Source organism: Scomber scombrus, chromosome 10, assembly GCF_963691925.1.
Source record: "Scomber scombrus chromosome 10, fScoSco1.1, whole genome shotgun sequence".
Taxonomy (NCBI): domain Eukaryota; kingdom Metazoa; phylum Chordata; class Actinopteri; order Scombriformes; family Scombridae; genus Scomber; species Scomber scombrus.
The window spans coordinates 7,516,793-7,537,100 of record NC_084979.1 but is presented as its reverse complement, the minus strand read 5'-3'; the positions used below and the strand labels follow the sequence as shown (position 1 = coordinate 7,537,100).

General features: G+C 39.0%; 1 protein-coding gene across 1 annotated transcript; it reads right to left on the bottom strand.

Moving 5' to 3' along the window:
* Positions 1-149: 149 nt before the first annotated feature.
* On the bottom strand, positions 150-9,114 carry tmco4 (transmembrane and coiled-coil domains 4). The gene is made up of 14 exons (XM_062427377.1): positions 8,983-9,114; positions 8,215-8,365; positions 7,222-7,396; positions 7,046-7,073; positions 6,824-6,953; positions 6,346-6,443; positions 5,977-6,120; positions 5,674-5,793; positions 4,173-4,337; positions 3,743-3,879; positions 3,505-3,589; positions 3,140-3,257; positions 2,843-2,960; positions 150-1,407 (listed from the first exon to the last, which is right to left on the bottom strand). The coding sequence occupies exons 1-14, from the start codon at positions 9,023-9,025 to the stop codon at positions 892-894; spliced, it is 2,028 nt and encodes a 675-aa protein (XP_062283361.1). The 5' UTR covers positions 9,026-9,114; the 3' UTR covers positions 150-891.
* Positions 9,115-20,308: the final 11,194 nt, after the last annotated feature.

Genomic DNA, 20,308 nt, shown 5'->3' with positions numbered 1-20,308 from the left:
TTTTGCGGGCTGGAGCAGTCAGCTTGTGTGTTGTAATTGTGTCTGAATTTAAAGGTAAGGCTTTAAAGGTAAGGATTTAAAGACTGAAAATGAAAAGATGAGATAAGAGGTGCAGTCTTAAGAAAAATAAAATGAGACAAATACCAATGTTAAGAAATATTTAAAATCAATTGTTTATAGTCACTGCAAAATGTCTTTGAGAAGACACATTCAGATGCAAGTTCAGCAATCGCATTCTGGTTCTATGTCGACTTTTGGGTGTCTCCTTCAGATTATGAAATGTGACTGGAAAAATGACATAGGCGCAATACTGATAGTCAGACTATTTCCAATTACCAGTGCCCTTATACATGAACTGTATAAAAAGCAGTGCTTCACATTGGTATGAATGGAAAAGAGCAAAGAAAGGCCTTGAAGAAGACTGTCACATTCACTGAATTGCCCTCGGCCTTATGGAAATCGAATTACTGTGATAATATCCATAGCAACCAGGCCAACGGATGAAAATTAGAAGGAAATGAACATGAGATACTGCAGTTTTTACTGCACCCTCTAAAACTTGAAAATACCAGTAATATTCACAGTTACTTGATCTGACGGAGTTTAGAAAATAAATTATGACAGTATTTACAGTATGTAAAAAAAAAAAAAATCTACTTCATTCACAAAACTAAATTGTTATGACATTAACAATTAGTCTAAAACACTGAATGGTTAAACAGAGCAGTTCATTTAGGGGCATCTTACATTGACTCTTCAGCAGTTTCTGGCATGTCAGTATGTTGAGAATGAGATTCATATTTTCTCCAACAAAGCTTGGACGCTAAAAAAAAAAAAAAAAAAAACTTGAGATGAGTTTACAGAGAAGCAGCTGGTCCTGTAAAATGCTCCTTACAAGTTTGGCCGCCTTTGTTCGTGTGTGTGCTCTGTAGTCCAGTGTGTGTCTTCCCAGCTCCATGATATGTGTTCATTATCTGGATCTGCCTCCTCAGCATTGTCACACTGGGCATTAAAAGCAGATGCTGTGTCATGATTACAGGCATTCTCCTCTGAAGTAAGTGGTAAATTGTTCCTGGCTCTGATCTGACACTCTGACTCTGGATCATTCAGCGAATCCAGCAGATCAGAAATATCAGGGATGTCCCAACCATCTCCCGTCTCTGCTTTCTCTACTGCCTCTTCCACGTCTCCACCTTCAGCTGTACAAGCATCAGCCTCCTCAGCTGGGTTTTGTGTCTCATTCACTTGTTGCTCATCGGGCGTTTGGTCGGGGATGTCCGCTGTCCCCTCTGTAACTGCCACAGAGTTAGGAAGAGCAGAGGAGCCTCCTGGGACTTCTTTGGTGGGAACTCCTACTGCCACCAGAATGGTGTCCATCTGACGCATGTAGTCCAAGTGACCTTTCACCTGAGAAGCAGAAACATTGTTTTAATGTCCCTGACTTAAAAAAAGAATACATATCTCTTTGTAAATGACAGTGTATAATTTTCACTTTTTTAAAGAAAGGTTTATTACTTTGTAAAAATGTGTTCTGTTACTATGTTTTTGTACAAAGAGTTTTCCTCTTCCCAGGTATGTACTGTAAGGAGCTTCAGACATGTCAAGTATCTTTTTATTTTTTAAATGTTCATTTGGGTGAAAGTTTAAACCTGTGATGATTTACTTGGTTCAACAAAACAGCCACAATGATAAGCACTGATGTTAAGTTTCTTGTGGGACCATCTTAATTTAAAGAGAGACACAAAGGCATTGCTGTGACCTGAAACTGAAACCAGCAGGGGCCTTATTTTTTTCTTCTTTCAATTTCATTTAAATAACACTACTGTCTCTTTTAATGTGATAATTACATACTGTATTTAATAATATTGCATTACACTAATTACATCTCATTGTAACATTCATTGTTACAGTTATCAACATTTGTATTTATTTTCAGTTGAAATTAATTCATTTGTATTAATCACTAAAAGTCTCTAGCAAGCTGTTGAAAGCTGCAATAATCAATATTTTTATATTAACAATGGATCAAATGACAATTTGTAATGTGAAAGGCGTTGTACATGGTGACAAAATCATGGCGAATCATCACATGCCTCTGAAGTTCCTCTCAGCTCTAAAGTGCGTTTTAGTGTCTTTCAGCCCATCGTTTAGGTTTTTACAGCCTGTGACTTTACTATTTTGATTCAGTATTGCTACTCTCATTAACCTTATTTTCAAAAGCAGTGGACAGTTGTTGAAAGAAACTGCTAAACCGACTTTACATTGCCTACCCAATACCAAACAGCAGATGCACAGTTAGCAATAAGTGAACATACTGGTAGAGCAGTTATGTAGCAGCTAAAGAGCCAGATACAGTATTTCACTCAGGAGTTGGTGGAGAATAAAACAGAGCTACACAGAGAATGATTACTGGACTTAATTCGACCAGATGGCCAGACACAATGCAAAGTGCAAATTAATGCTCATGTTGCTGCAAGTCTGCTGAATGTGTAAATATGCCTGTGTTTGCTAGCATGTTTCACATAACAACTTTATAGTATATCAGCAATGTGTTTACAGCCTATTTTGCAGCCCCAAGTGGCCAAAAAAGTATTTATTAGAGGCACAGTAAGCTCCATAAAGAAGATAGACATTGCAAACTGTAACGATCAAAACATAAGCCACTGATTTCACATAGATCATTTCAACTATGGACCGTAGCATGTTTCTAATTCTTAAAATCTAAAAAAGCATACAGCACCAGTCAAAGGTTTGGACACACTTTCCCAATCAAGGGGAGGGGAAAGTGTATACTGTACACTGACTTTAGTGGCTCTAATATAAACAAAAAGCTCTGACTCACCACGGATGAGAGATCCACATTGATTATGCGTCCATCCTGGTCGTTGATTGGCTGTAGCCCAGCAACAGACAGTTGTGCAGCTGAGCTTCGGTACAAGAACCCCAGGAGCCAGTCCCCCCTGATAGGTGGAGAGTTCAGAAAGTCATTTATTCGTGTAAAACCTAATTGAAATTCCTGCTGTCAAAGTCAGTGGTTCCAAATCCCCTAGAGCTGCAACAGTGGACCTCAAATATACAGTGACCAAACAATGAATAAATCAAAACTATAAAACATCTGTCAAATGTAAACATGGATTACCTGCAGTACCCGTTTACTATTTTTCCAGACACTACCCTGGATATTCTCTCCCAGGCCTTCTCAGAACCATCCACAGGGGCCCCCAAGAGGAACACGTCCTCCACTACTCCTTCACCACCTAAAGAATCACAACAACACAAATAAAATTATTATGTTATTTTATTACATTTTCAAATGTAGGATGTACAAAAATCTGCATAATGTTAGTTAAGAATGACTTCATAGAAAATGTTCTGTGGAATAAAAAAGTCTTAATTATTCAAAACTATTCCCTCATCCACAGCTACCAAGGGATGCCATATACAGAGCATTGTGAAAAATCTAAATATATTTAATACACAGGAATGTCATAATATTGTTCATACCTTGGTCATTGGCAAGCTCCTCTAGACAGTAGTAGATAACTCTGGCCCCAAGACTGAAACCTATAAGACTGACAGGCCGCTTCCCCTTCAAATACAGAAACAAACAGTAAAGTAAAATTCCACTTTAAAGCAGCAGTTCATTGTCACCCCACCCCACCCACCCCCCAATTATGTAGTAGGAATCAATACATTAGTATATTAAAGTGTATATTAACAGAGGTAAGAAGCAGCATGCTACCTGCTGTCTGCTTCGTAAAACCTGTGCCAGGTGTTTTCCCACCTCAGCTGAGCGGTTCAGACAAACACACCAGGGATGATCGATGACGCTGGCTGCTGCCAGCAGAGAGGCAGGCCACGTCAGAGCCGTCACAATGCCTGGACAGTGTGATGGTGTAAAATACATTAATGCACGACCAAGAAAAGGGCGATAAAACAAAAGCACAATGGCTGAATATGGTATTTGTTAAAAAAAACCTGTAATTTACATAACATGAACTATCTTAACAGGCAAGCACCAGTATGAGTTTTGGTTCCAGAGGTTTTGCTCAACAATAGCATCGACTTTTCCAAATACACAAATCCAAAACAAAAAATATGCTACGACAAGCACAACCACTCCTGAAGCTTATTACAAATATGCTTTGAGTATGCTTGGACCATCCCACTACCTGAGAGCACTGTGTACTTGAGGGCTTCCTGGGCAACCATGCTGACTAAGCCATCCAACAGAGAGGCCAAGGCTGAGCCCAGATCCCTGAGGAAACGGGACTCCCACACCAGGCAGTACTGCTCCCCGCACTCGCCCAGGCTGCACCACGGGGCCTGGAACGAACCTGGAAGACAGCAGTTGTTTTTTTATGTAGTAGGTAGTTCAGTGCGGTTGAGGAAACGACTAAGCACCACTTGTAAATGAAGTGCTTTTGGGTCATTGTATTTGAAGGGCGTACTAAGCCTGTAACTGAACATATGTTTTAGTGGAGAGAAAGAGCTACAGCCTTTTATGTACGAGCAAAACTGAAGTGGTGTGTTTGCATAATCTTCAGGGAACACAGAATAGATTTAGAACATTACGTCCAGAGCTTTGCTGGGTGTTAAATACATTTTAGTTGTTTTTATTCAATGTACAATCAAGTATGAGCAATCACAACACTTACACATAAGCAGGCAAGGATACTGAATAAAAAAGATCACAGCATATTTGTTGGGCTGGTTATATTTGGTGGATTTTTATCCACTTTGTTTAGGTGATGTTGTCATGCATGGTGCATGATGTTACGATGCACTGTCCTGTAATATGTCCTCAATATTCTGACTTCTTTTCCACCTGTAGTTTGTTTTAAAAAAGCACTGCCTGGATGTTACTCTTTTCTATGACTGATTGCTAAGTCTAACTGACTAACTGAGTTGTAATGTTACAAGAATTTATATTTTGCACATACGTATTTATGAAAGTTGGGGGGGCAAACTGGTTTTAGGATGTGGCTATGACTGTGTCCTGATAATTGTATTGTTGCAACTTTGCACACATTTGTGAATTATCATGATTAGGTGGGGTGGAATATTGGGATGAAAATGTTTATAAAATTTTACGAACTGGTGTTTTGTTCTCCATTTACATTGAATTCTGTCATTTATTTATTTATTGTTCCACCTACATGCCCAAGGACTATGGGCAGAAAATAGCAATTTTACTAAAAACCTGGTGTAATGCATCTCTCTCCTTGTTTTATATAGGCTTAATGTTTTATTGTGCTCTGTACCTGACTAAATAAAATCAAAATAACAAATTACAATAAAGTCTTCATTTTAAGAAAAAATATGTAATATGCAAATGTAATCTATTCAACCTACTCTAACATATATGTTTATATATGTGTTAAATATTACAGGATTCTGCTTATATTATGACTTAATTCTTGTCTCATCTCAGTTTCTCTCTAACAGCAGCCCCAGTAAATACCACTTTTTCAGTGGTCTGGCCCTAACCTTCCTCTCTTTCCCCACCTGGTGAATAAAACTGAAAAGGACTGTGTTTCATTCAGTGTTCAGTAAAGCTGAATGATGAAGGCTAAAGTATCATAATAAGGGCAGCTGCATTTCTTTGCTCTGATTTCCTCACACTATTATACTATTATCACTGCTAGTACTAATACTAAGATTAATACTCACTGTATTTACCGCTGCAGAGCCAACCTGTCACTGCTATGGTCAGGTGAAGATGCTTCCCAGAGTTCAGCGGCCGGAATTCAAATTCCTCTATCGCCCCAACGCACTTATTCATCTTATAACCTGGAGAGACAAAGTGTGAAAGGGAAAGAAAGTTAGTAAAGTAAAATACTTTAAAAAAGAAAAGTGAGAAAAGCTATTGAATGGATATGGAAATTACATAAGCACGCATTTATCAGGTTAAGTCAAAAGTCTACAAATGTTAATTTCTTTCTGCGCACATCCAATGTCATCCAGTGCTCTCACCAGTCAATCCAGCCCCTGCAGCTCCAAACAGGGAGGCAATGATTGCAATGCCAGTGGCTGAGCCCAGAGCAGCAGCCCCTCCGGCCCCAAGCACAGCCCCAGCCCCTGCTGCCACCAAGGGCGCTGCCAGCCCACCTGTCACACCTGGCAACGAGTCAGTACAGAAAAAACCAAGTCTGTCGATGCATTTTGAAGAAAAGTGATGCATATACAAGGAACAATTCAACTCTTTAAAATGGTGCACTATCCTGGTCTTAACACTCTGTGGTAATTTAACTATCAGTCTTATCATTTAAAGCCTATCTGTCCACTAAAGTAACTGGGTGTTTCATATGTGCATCTGAAGTTATCAAAAGCAGGAATAATCACCGATCACTGTTCCTCCACCCACAGTGGCTAGTCCAATGAGGAGGTAGCGGCGTAACTTTCGCCCTCTTTCTTTCCTCCGCCGCCGAGAGGACTCCTCCCTAATGCAAGCAGAGTCAGACAGATAAGAGAGTGAGCTGCAACAGTTGAAATATTCATTGGCTCCAAGAATATAAATGTGAAATGACTCCTTGTGAATCTAATGTGACATCTTGAAAATAATAATCTGGTTGTTTAAGCCACACAATTACAGTAACATTATCTTTTTTTAATAAGTGTGACTGTCATGGGCACTATTAGTGTTTTTTAAATAGTCTGACACACACAGGATTCAGCAAAAAAAGACGGAAAATATCATCTTAAAAAAAGCAAAACAATTGAAATGTCCAATTATTACTAATGTAAAGGCCTCTCTATAAATGAACCTACTGACTCACATCTACCATCCATCCTTCTATACCACCATCCTTTCATAACTTACTCGCTCTCCTCTCCTTTTTCCCTCAGCCGCTCTCCCAGCGTTTCCTCAAACTCCTCCAGCTGCTGTTGAGAGACTCGCAGCAGATAGCTGACATGACGGATGAGAACCCTCGCTCTGGCATCATATTGGCCTGACAGGACAAGAAAGGTTTAAAGTAACAGGTTTATGTGAATGTACACAGACACCTGACTTTTAAAGTAGCAGTCAATAAAGGATTCTTACCGTCTTTGACAGAAAAGGACACCAGATCCTGTAATATGAAACATGAGCAGGTCAGGAGAGGTGTGTTTGTAAAAATCCAGACACAAAACAAGAGCTTTATGATTTCATTTCTATTCTGTGACTTCCCACAAGATGATGTTTAACCTCATCTCGTGTTCTGTTAGAGAGACAAACACCTGCATGATGGGGATGGCTCCTCCAGCTAGCAGTGGTTCAGCCAGTAGGGTGGAGAGGAATGTGTCGGAGCCCTCGAAGCCCAGGCCTGACAGGAAAGCCCCCATGACAGGCATCACTGACTCATCCAGGTCCAGCCAGCGGACCAAGCCCTGCAGGTACTGATCCCTGAACGTACTGAGAAACACACAATCCCTCATCTTTTCAAGTCGAATAACAGTTCAGTTAAAACACTTCTATTTACAATTTAGCTAGTTCAATTTTATTAATCTAAATGTTTATTCTAAAATGGAAAGAGCAGCTTTTTGAAATGTGCATTTTTTTTACTTTAAAAAGGAGGCTAGTCCACACGCATACAGGTTCAAACTCAATACTGCTGCTCTTTTTTTTGTCCAGCAGTTCCTGCATACATACATCTCACCCACTTGATGTATTGTTTGTTGATGGTCACATTTACAAGTCCAAATAAGATTTGGTCGTGTTTACCAATACATAATAGGAACACCTGTGTAATATTATGCAATCCAAGTCAACAGCTCTGCCATAAATTCTACATTTATGGACATTTTCAGTTTTTGTTGAGATTGTCAGAAAGGTAATAATTCAACTTTATGTTTATTGTTGAGGTTGTAGTGGGTGCTGGCATTACATTGAATATTCATAACATTTTGCCACCCCCTCATGTATGTTAATGGTGTTGTATTGGACTGCATTACATTGCACAGGTGTTTCTTATTAAGCGATTGTTGAGTGAATAAGCACTTGTCGAAAGGGTGTATTCAGAAGCAGTTTTTTTTACTGTTTAACTGTTGAAATATCGTAGGTGTGATAATTAATTCACACCAAACAAATAATCATAACTTATGAGTCATCATCCGTCCCTTGGGTGATATGTTAGGTGGAGTTAGAGGAGGGTTTTTAGCTCACAATGATTGCATTGATATATCACACACACCAAATATCATGATGACATTATCTCCCCTTGACCCTGTTACCTGTTTTCAGGCCCTGTAAACAAATGGCTCAAAGAGACGCCACACAGTGCAGCATAAGCAAACCGCCCCTGTTCAGTCAGCTGTCTGCTGATAATTTCCTGTGGGTTTTGGTCACATGGTACATCTTGTGTTGTTTCTGTCCCCCCTGGGTCTGAAGTTGTAAATAGACAAAGGTTAATTATTAACCTAAAGCAGTTTCAAGAGCCACATGTAAGATAATATACATGTGACACATTTACACATAATAAAGACACATCATGATCATGCATAAAAACATTGTGCTTTTGTTTTTAATGCTATTTTGGTGGATTTGCCTACATGCCGAATTGACCAGAAAACCCTTATTATTAATGTTAGGTCCTGTGTCATGTCCCATAAAGTGTGTTAATGATACCTACACAGCTGTACACTGGTTTTTAACTGTAGTTTGGTGTTTGGCAATAGTCTATAACAGCAACAAGAAACTGGGTTAGAGTCTAACTTTGTCCTTCTCATCATCTCTCTGATGAACTGACCTGAATTCAACATTAAAAAAAGGCTGATAAAAATGTGAGACAAATGCTAAATGTTCCTTAAGCTATAATACAAACTTAAAAGTAGTTCATGTATATAACACAGTGTTTAGCTGCTTCGCTTGTTTGGGTGACGTGCTATCTTAGCCGTTTTCTAGCTAGCGGCTCAAGTCGTTATTTATAAATAACTTCGTTATTTTAATAAAATACTCTACTACTGCTTTAGGTAAATTAATAAATACATTATATGTGGTACCTGGGGTAAAGTCAGAGTCCGTACTTCTGTGTTTTTCCTCCATGTCCACAAATAGGCTATAGACGGAACTCTGTAGACTGAACTTTTGCTGCCTTCAAGTGTTCCTCCTGAGCTCTGACATCTGATAATTACACATGTTGCCTGTACGACATTCACACGTTCAAACGCCTTTGATGGCAAATATTTATACAAAAAAACAATGCAACGAAAACTTATTGTGGATGTGTAAATGTTAGATGTCAACCGGCACAGAGCTGCGTTGTACTGGATTCATAAAACGAAAAGGAAAGGGCACATTAAAACATGTTTAATGAGATGATTGATTTGTATTGCTTTGGAAAGATGTTGTATGTATCGCTGTTTCCATTACCAAATAAGTCTAAAAATCTGCTTTCCATGTAAGTGATAAAAATATTTTTGAGTAGTTTACGCGGTTGTTAAGATTATAACATTGAAATTTACGACTGTCCTGAAGTAATCATGTCTTTGCAACTTTTGAGTGACGTAACTTCCACGTATGTGACTCAGAGCTCTGTTCACGACTGCAAGGTTTGGGGAGTTTTTGTTAGAGAAAATGGTCATGAATGAGGCACAATTAAAAATGTAGCCTAGGAATGAGCAATTATGTGTCATGGGAGGTTGAAAGAACCGCTGATTAGCTTTTTTTTTCATACAGATTGGAGGAAATAACCAATGAAATCCCCTCAGTGACTCAAGATCTTAAATCAGAGCTAGTACAACTGCTGGCCAGTAGGTGTTAGTGTAACATTGATTTTTAATCCTTTTGCACAGTTGCAACCCTGATTATAACAATACATTAAATTACCTGGACAATGCAGTGATTAATCTTTTGGAAATCCATTACACTCTGAAAAGTATGGAAGATTACAAAGGCCTAAACCAAAAATGTCTTATTTTTATGCAGCCTATGCATTTAGTTTCATAATATACTCTTAAATGAATTAGTTGGACAATGCTGTGCTGACCCTTTTTAAAATCTAATTTATTCTGAAAAGTATGGATGATTTAAAAAGTTTAAATAAAAAAGGTTTTATTTTTATGTAGCCTATGCATTTAGTGTCATAATAAAATAGAAAAACATGTTTAAAGGACAATGTTTTGTCTTAAATTAATTGTTTTTCGTGGTGACAAGAATTTTCCATGCCACTTTTAAAATCAAATCACAACACAGAAAACAATGAGAGGATGATATTGCATTTCACTGGTGTCTAGCAGAGAACAGCTTTAGTCTGCCAATAAGCATTAGGAATTTAAAATCTTCCATGGTTATGTCTTAATACCCTGCCTAATTAAGTAATAAAGCAATAATGTATTGTTTTGTAATTTGTTTGCCTTCTGTTCACGCATATTTCAATTTGTTCTGACTCGTTGTTCCAGAGTCCATCGATGACTGTTGTTCTCTCTGTGTCTCTGCCACCAGTAAAATGCTTTCTCTCAGATGCTCGGATACATGAGAAGGAGGACAGTTGCCTGCCAACCCCTCAAGAAAACAGCTTCACTCAAGGGACACAGTCCAAGGAAGCACATTGGAATCATTTGATGAGGTGTGGCCTTTGGCTAAGGATGCAACAGAAAATACCATTGTTCAGTGGTGCGTGGATTTTAATTTTACCATTGCCACAGGCATAAAGATAGAAGAGCAAGAGATACTTACAATAGAGAACCAGTGAATATGAAATGACTGGTATTTAATGTGATTCTCTGTTTATCTTGTTTATGTGCAAGGGCATTATGAGCTATGAGATATCCAGTAGCATACTCTATTATATAGTATAGTATAGTAAGCTAAAGCACAATATGTGTAGTATAATTATTACAGTATAGTAAAGTTTTTACAGTGTATGTATTGTATACATTGTATCTAATGTTTGGACACACTTTCTCATTGGTATGTTCAAACTTTTGTATAGTATAGTATAGTATAGTATAGTATAGTATAGTATAGTATAGTATAGTATAGTTTGTGTGATTGATTAATTGTTTATTTAAGTTTACAAGACAATAAACAATAATAACCAGGAGAACAACTCATGACGTGCAGATCCATAGATTCAAAAAGGGAACATTTTGAAGCATTCAGTTATGATGGAGGAAATGTCCCGTCCAATCATCCCTTATAAATCTCTTCAAAACAAAGATCTCCATATTAAAAGCCAACAAATGAATAAGGATTTTTCAATTGGATCCTTCAAACAAACAAAAAAAATCCTTAGGTCACTGTAGAAAAGGAAATGAAATACAAAATGATATTCATCATGGACACCAAGATCACAAAACACACATAAATGTTGCTCTTCCGGAATACCTTCATATCTGTCTACTGCAACTGCCAACAGTAAAGTACCAGTTCTTAAGTGAGCACAGTATAGTATAGTATAGTATAGTATAGTATAGTATAGTATAGTATAGTATAGTATAGTATTGTATTGTATTGTATAGCACAGCATAGTACAGGATGGTCAAGTATAGGACAATACAATTTTACAGTAAAATTAAATGTCAGAATTAAAATAGAGTATGAGAATATGATTAAACATGAGTGGGGTTTCCTATTTGCATTTTTAATGAAGTTTGATTTGATGCATGTCAATGAGTCCAAGAGCCACTGTACCTCAGCTAGTATGTGACTATCATTTGATCATGCTCTGTCCTCGGGTCAATTTTGACAGGCGTTAACTCAAAAATCTCAAAAATGAAGTATAGTTTCATTTAAAAGAGGCCTGTTAACCATCATTTACAAATAATATGTGTAAAACCCTGGGGTAATAAGTTGGAATGAAGTAATAATAGTAGTAATAAAAGTAATAATTTATGCTTTATAAACAGTCAAACCATTGACCCGGGTGGACAAAAGTTGCACGGACGACGGGAAGACAACAGGAGGGTTTAAAATATTACTTTATTTACTAAAGCAGTGCACATCACGTCTTCATATTTTTTTAAATACACTTTGATCTCTGTACTGTTGATCTCTGACTCTCTCTTGGGTCTTTTCAGACTGTTGGCTGCTCTTTTCCCACTCCCTTCCCATCTGCTTTGTCAGCTCCCATTCACTGTATATACTTGGCTCAGCTCTCATATTTTCCAGTCTCAGTTCTGTGCAATGACAGGAGACAAGGGCAAACTCCGGAAAAATGTGTAAGTGAGGGCGGATTAAACGTCCATCAGGTCTTTGTCGCGGTTAATTTGGGAAAATAATATCCTGGCCTTGTAGGGGAAATCTCCAAACCTACGTGTGCTGCATTTGTTTTGAAGGCATCCTGTTTATACTGCTTACTGAAAAGCCTCTAGTGTGTCATAAACAAGTCTTTTAATGTGTTTTGATTTGGAATCTCCTTCTTCTTCTATTGTATAAAATATTATTTATACATTCAACACAAGTACATTTAACTAATCATTGATGATATAGCGATGACAGTCATTGAGAGAGGAAACAAGCTCTCCTTCTGTTCCTTGCATAAAATTCAGGCCATGTATTTGTTCATTTCTTCTGTTACCAGTGTGTTGGATTTAGCTTTTATAGCTCTGGGGAAACAGTTCAAATGAATAAATCCCTTGTCCTGCAAATTTTAAATGTCAAACCACCATGTGTAGAGGTGTGTTTTAAAAATCTGCACTTAACAGCTCCAAAGGAAATATCAAAAAAACGATTACATTTTTATGCCATCAGAATAATTTCACAGTTAGTCTGATCACATGGAATTCTACACATAGTGGATCATATTTTTTTAAATTCATACTTTGAACCCCCTTTTATTTTTTACCGCTTGTCATCATCGAGCCATAAGAGATGGATGATGGATGTGAAAACCGAATCATTTTCAAATCCTTAAGTTGCTCATGTGATTTACTTCTTCTATCTCTGTGTTATTTTGATCAGTCATGGTTTCAAACATTTCACTTTTTCAGTTGACTGCAAAAATACACACTGCTGATGTGAAAGGTGAAAAACATACATCTCCTACATGTCCAAACATGTCAGTAATTAGAGAAACAGATGAGTATTATCTATCCAGTTTGTAGTAGGAGTTTGGATGCTGTGGAACATGCCAACACACTAATTAGCACTAAACACAAAGTACAGCTGAGGTTGATCCACAAGTAATAAGCCACAAACCAAAATATTGGACAAATTAAAGCTCAGACATGGTGACGGCACAAGATGAAAAGTTACGGTTATCATAATTCTTCCTGAGGGACAGTTTTATGGCAATGCATCTAACAGTTATTGAAGCATTTCACTTAGAACCACAAATGTTGGCCTCAGGGTGGCATTCATAGAAAATGCATTGGATCATAATGTCATTAAGTCATGCATCGCCTTGGAACCATGAACCTTGTAGATGTTGAGATGAAACTTACCTGCTGGTGACACTAAAAGGAAAGTCAGGGTATCACTGAAGTTGTTGGCATTCATCCTCTGGGGACCAGGAAGGTCTGCATCAAATTTCATATCAATCCACTGAATGTTTGTTCAGATATCTAACTAAAACCCCAAAATGTCAACCTCATGGTAATGCTAGAGGAAAATTCAGGGGATTACTGAACTTGATTAGATCTATCCTCTGGGGACCATGAATGTCTGGACATAGTTTCTCAGAAACTCATCCAATAGTTGTTTACACATTTCTGTCCAGACTAAAATGCTGAACTGATCAACAGACTTGTTATTGCTATCCACAATGGCACTACAGTGGCAAATAAAAAAACAGGGGTTAGAGATTGTTAAACAGCTTATGTGAATCTTTGACAATTTTAAGTGCACACTACTGTCTCACAACCTGTTGGTACTGCGTTCAACTACAGAAGCTTTATCAATGTTTCCATAAGAAGAAGCTGAACTCTTTGACCCAACCATCAGCCTCCATGTCTCAACCATAACCTATCAATCTCCCCTGGGCTAAAACTCTTCTCTCTTGTACTTGAGCTATGTCATACAATCTGCCTGTGTGTGCGTGTGTGTGTGTGGTGTGTGCTCAGTCTTACAATGGATTACTCATTGAAAAACAGATAGGCAGACAGGCAGACAGGCAGAGCTCAAGCAGACAAGTTCAAACACAACACACCCCCAATCTCCCCCATACCATATCACTAACAGACAATGTCAGGCTTCTTCTCCTTTCCTTTCTGTCACCTTGACGGGACAGGCCCGACAGGAGGGGAACTGAGTGAAACCAAGACAGTGTGGACTGTATAACCTTGAGGGCGCTTTGGAGGTGTGTTTCTACATAAAGAAAGAGCAGGAAGTAGGGAACAGATAACAGAGAAACGCTGAAACTTTAAGCGTGTGTACAACACGCCTGGAAGTGAAAGGCGAGGACTTAAGTGGCGAGGCAGCGGATGAGGATGACAGGTGCTTGTGTTAACAGGCAGGATGGGCTGAACAGCACAGCAAGGTTGTCATCTTTCTGTCATTAAAGGACCAGGGGGATGTGCATCACACCTGGTGAGGTGTTTGAGTAAAGGTCTGCACCGCAGTGTTTCAACCTCAACGTTATTCCTGGTCTGATACGTCTGCAACCCAAGTATCAAAAGCATGATTTGACCAGGTGTAGAGATTGTGGCTTTTGAACAAGATATGAATCTTTGTGAACATTCTCTTTTTTATTTGTGCACTCTTTTAGAGTGAGCAGAGAGGGGGGGGGGGTGTTCCTACTGATAGCTTTGATAGGTTGCCAGGTCTTTCCCCAACACAACCTGTCCTGACAAATTCCACTGCAGATGCATTGGTAATTACACCACATCCCTGCTTCTTTAAACTTTCAGACATACCACAAAAGTGACTTCAGCTACTTTTTGTGTGTGTGTGCAATTGGCCTGTTTGTGCATTTATTCCATATATACTTGTGCACCTTTGTCAGCGTACATGTGAGGGCTTGTGTGTGCACTTGTGTCTGTGTGTTTGTTTAGCGTACAGGAGTGTTACTAAGGGTGGAAAGCAGCTGGGACTGCTGAGAAGGGAGTGTGCGTGTGTGTGTGTGTGTGTGTGTGTGTGTGTGTGTGTGTGTGTGTGTGTGTGTGTGTGTGTGTGTGTGTGTGTGTGTGTCTGTGTGTGAGGCAAAATGCAGTAAGAAGGCGAGGAATCACAAAGGGAGGAGAGAATGGAGAATCCAGCTGCTATCCACTTTGGCCAAAACACTTTGGAGAATGAACGAAAGATTTTGAAAATAAAAAAATACAGAAGATGGAGAGCAAATAAAGGATAGGAATAAGGAATATGAGGCAGGAAAGAGAAGAGTGGACTTAATAGAGTCCTTGTGATATGAATACAAACACAAACACACTTCAGCACAGTATTGGACTGTGGTTGTGTGTATGTGTGAGGAACGCCTGTTGCATCCAGCCAACTAGCCTACCATCCTCCCTCCCACAGGCAGCCAACGCTTGGAGAACTCTGACTTCGATGAGTCACCACAACTGACCTTTCTCATGTGGCTTCTGACTTTAGTATTTGTCGATTTTTAGTGAGCATTGAAAGTCCTTTATTTTATAAAGTACAAGAGAGCACTTGGGGGCATGCTGAGCCTGTGAATGGAATTTCCATTTTATATTGCTGACCTATGGTTAACAAGGCAGAATCCTCACAGATGGATCAGTTACTCTATTTAGATGTTTTGGAAACAACCAGAAGAGCCCATCCAGAGGACTTCAGACTCATTAGGAGTTAGGTCAAATGCAGCTAGAGTCAGACCCTACTGTGCTGTTAAAGTCTCCCATAAAATGTTGGTTCAGTGGGCCTGCTCATAAAACGTGGGACTCTTTACCTCAGGCGGTAGATGCAGTCCAATCAGTATCAACACAGACTGAATGGATAAAGTTTATCCAACTTTCCCCATTCAGTTTGTCTTGATACTGAACCAAAACGATGAGTAGATTTTATCTGCCAGCTATAAATGCACCTCCTCTGACACTCCTCCACACAGTAAGCCCATTGTCTGAGCAGGCTTCTCAAGAGGAGCCAAGCCAGCCATAGCAAGAACCTCCACTGACCCAACTTGGCAGAACCAAAGACTGTGACATTTTACTGTGGAAACTTGCAGTGGGTGTTGGCCTCACCAGTTTGGAGACTCGCTGTCGATTATTGCAAAACAGATGTTATAAGTCGCGAGATGGGTCTAGCCGAATAAAGTTTTACTCCAAGACAGTGAGAAGACGCAGGGGTGCCTCTGTGAAAATGCGATCCTACCTCTAACTAGATGGTTCCTTGTGTTTAATGGGCCCTGTCATATTTGTTTAGGAAAAGTAAAGATCGAGCTTTTTCCTGGATGCAGTTAGGTCTTGGATTCTTGGAGCACATGCAGTGTCCATAAACTCCATGATGGTTGGGGTTCTTCTGCCAGCTAAGGAAATACATTCATGCATACAGCTTAAAAGACAAGACCCACCGTAGAGATACACAGGATGCTGATCAGTTGAGGCAGGAAAGTACCAATGACGCAGGACCGGAGGGGTCAGTGCTTCTCAGGAAGGCAGTGGGCAATTGCTACATTTCTGGTCCTCTGCACATCCCATCCTCTGGGATGGGAAATCCTTCTGACTCCCCTGTATCTATTTTTGGTTTAATGTTTTTTATTTATGTCTTTTCAAAAGCTACCACACAGGAGGTGTGTTTTTGGCTCAACAGTACATTTGAGCTCTAAAGTAAATTCTCCAGAATATTTTATCTGTGTTTACTCTAATCCTCTAATTCTCCACTTGGATTTATCTGACATTGCCATCCCTCTCCTACCTGTACCAGCCTTTTTTCAGTGTCTAATCTAGCCTCTCCTCTGCAATCTTTTCTTTATCTTGATAATATGGTTTGGTTTACTTTTACTCAGAGAGAAGCAGCACTTCTGCACAAGAAAACATGGTTCACTATAAACCAAACCTCGAATACCATAGGTTGGCAAAAAGGAGGAAAAGACTGGCAAATATAGATCTGTGGAATTCACTGAACCACTGACAGGGGCATTCCAATATGTAGCCAAATACTCTGCAGCCAAGCTTTTAATGGGTAATTACAACTAAGCTGCTATTATGGGCCGAAGTTACAAGAAACTACATAAGAAGCAGTTACTCAGGCAGCTCGAACAGGGTTTCAGGCTTCAACCCCTCTCCCAGAGGATGTGCTGTTTTTCTCAAGATCCGTGATATCATACCCTAAAATGTTATGATGAGCACAATGTCATAAACTCTTCCACCGCTGCAATGTCATCTCACTTTTTTCGCCTCTCCACCGTTCCAACCCCTCCTCTGTCTTGCTCAAGACCTAAAAGGTCAAGTTTACGGTGTTGTTGCACTTTTTCCCTCTTAAAGAGCTTTCACGTGTCATCCCACCAGGACTATGATGGTATGTGAAAATGAGCAGAAACAGATCATTGTCCAGGTTGCATAATCGGAAATAGTGATTGAGACAGTGGTGACAGGGTGCTGAAATGAAGCTGTGCTGGGTGTAAACAGCTGGCAATGTCTGTGGATTTCAGCGCAATGCAACTGCGGTTCGTGTGCTTGACACAGGTCAGTCAACAGCATGTAATATGTCATTGCACAACTCACATAGTGCTTGACATGGCGAAATATGCGCAGATGTGTTCACGTATGAGCACAGGGTCATGCAAAGAGTATACAATACATGTTCAACTATTTACTGCTCCCATGTACACGTACACACACCAGTGCCAAGTTGTTCCAGGTGGGGGTATACTGCATGTAACTGATTTACAGCTCACTGACTAAACTATTAAATACAAGCACAGGAAGAGAACTCCCACATACAGTAACATCCAAACAGCACAGTGACGTTGACCATAGGCTTCAGGGGCCGCAAATGTGCATGTAAGAACACGCTCAACCCCCGAAGGGGAGGCACACAAAAACCACAAAGAAATTAATGTTGCATGTCTGTTGTGCAGTAGCAGCAGTGTGTAAATGGATCATGATGCAGCAGGGAACTTGGCTTTCTAGACATTTTGAGGTCAATTTTAGCAACAGAGCGTAAAACAAACATTTTTAGTAACCAGACACAGACTTAAATTGTCCTGGCTGCCAATGTAGTTACTGTAAATGTACGTAAAATGGAGTGATTCACCAGCCACAAGCATAATTAAGTGCGAGTAATCGTCACTTATATGGTGATCATTTTTCATTATCTTCTATATGTTTGATTACAATATCTCAGAAATCAACTATTAATTATCATAATGATTCCCAATCATTGACTGCACTGTGGTGGGAGTGGTTTGTTACTAGGTGTGTATTGGGAAGGGTGTGTTTATTGTAAATGTCACATTGGAACAATAGAAGTATTTGGACATGATGTGTCACAGAGGAATCTAGACCTTTGTCCAGTCCCACTTGAATTCCTACATCCTCTCCCATCCATTTATTTCCTCCTACTAGCCTTGTTTTCTTCTTTGTTTCTGTCTCACACACTCACTCACGCACGCACGCACGCACGCACGCACGCACGCACGCACGGACGCACGCACACACGCACGCACACAAACACACACAATAACAGTAAAGTAGGTGCGGTACAAATCCATGCAGGCCAGTGTTAAACTGTCCATTCACTTCACTTTCCACACGTAAATCTTACTTTATTTTAAAAGGCTGCGTGGTTGACCTCACAGAATAGCTTACATGCAAAGCTGTCGACCTAGAACTATGTGCTGTATAATTTCAAACATGCACTCCCAGTGGTTTAAATGCTGCAATATTTGTGGTCTCTGTTGGTGAACCAGAGGCTCCTTAATCTCTAGCTTTGCTAAAAACTCACTGTTGTCTTTACCAGGACAAGTATTCATAAATTAATCCTAAAGGTATCAATATTAGGATTCCCATGTAGAACATTTCAGCAAAAATATGTTTCTTTTTCTCTTGCAGTCAGTATAAACCCACAGGAGCTGAATTTCATGGTGTATATGACCTCCTATAGAAGACTTGCCAGCAAAAATGTAGAGTTTTTAGTGGGTTCCCCATTTATATCCCTGCCAACAGGGTAACTTGAAGACTGAAATCCAATTGTGGCTCACATCCAAGTAGTTGACGCCTGGATGGTGAACACAGCCCTATTTACTATTCTGAGTTACTGGGGAGACTGGAGGGAGGAGTGAGGTACACAAAACATACAGTGCGTCAAGCCTGACAGAAGGGAGGGAAGTTCAAGCAGCTTTACTTTCAAACTAAAGTACCATTTTTGTTTTTTAGATTTATTACTCTGATTGCTTTGTTATCAAGTAGGGACTTTGCCACAGCAGCACATACACTGTGTCAGGGCAAAGTCCCTGCATTTGATTTCATTTACAACTACAACTAAAAATCTGTGCTTAAGAAAATATCTAACGTACTATAATACAATGTATTATATTTATACTTTATACTTTTACTACATTCCAGAGGAAAATACAGTAATAGCATTTATCTGACAGCTGTAGATACTTTGCTGAATAATACCAAGTAAAACTAAAGATTAAACTGGTCAAAAGTGAGTAAAGCACGTAAAACTAACTCCACATCCACTATCCCACATTGATAATAATAATAATAATAATAATAATAATAATAATAATAATAATAATAATAATAATAATAATATGAGCAAAGATTTTTAGCGATACTTTAGGAACATTTTTGTTAATAATACTGGGGGGACAGAGCCTTCTCAGATACCGCCCCAGCTCTCTGGAACTCACTCCCTAAATCCCTCCATGACTGCACTGACCTCATAAAATTCAAATCACTTCTCCAGACCCACTTTTTCAAATACACTTTTAATGTTGGATTGTTTTGATGTTTTCTTTTCTTTTCTTTTCCGTTTCTTCTTCTCTGCATTGCTTTTATTGATTGTGTTTTCATTTATTCTGTATGGTTTTATTTTTTTAATTATGTTTTGATCTGTAAAGTGTCTTTGAGTATTGTTAAAAAAGTACTATAAATAGTACAAATAGTAAGTATTATAAATAAAATGTATTGTTATGATTATGATTATTATTATTATTACTTTATGTCTAATTTAGAAAGCAGGACTTTAATATCTGACATGTTTTGAGTAAAGACTGGTTTATTTACGTTAGCAGTCATTCATAAGTATGATATATAAAACACATACAGAGCTGATTGGCATAACTATTATTTCTTTAGCCTAAACTTCAAATTCACATCTTTCTTAAAATCTCAAATAAAAGGATCCCCCGGAGACCAAAGTGAGACCATTTTACAGCTTTGTTGAAGAAAAGGAAATGATCTAAGCAACGAGAGTTTACTTTGGAAGAAAGCTTGTGTTGATTCTCGCGTGCTTGACACACGTGTCTTGGAGCGCGAG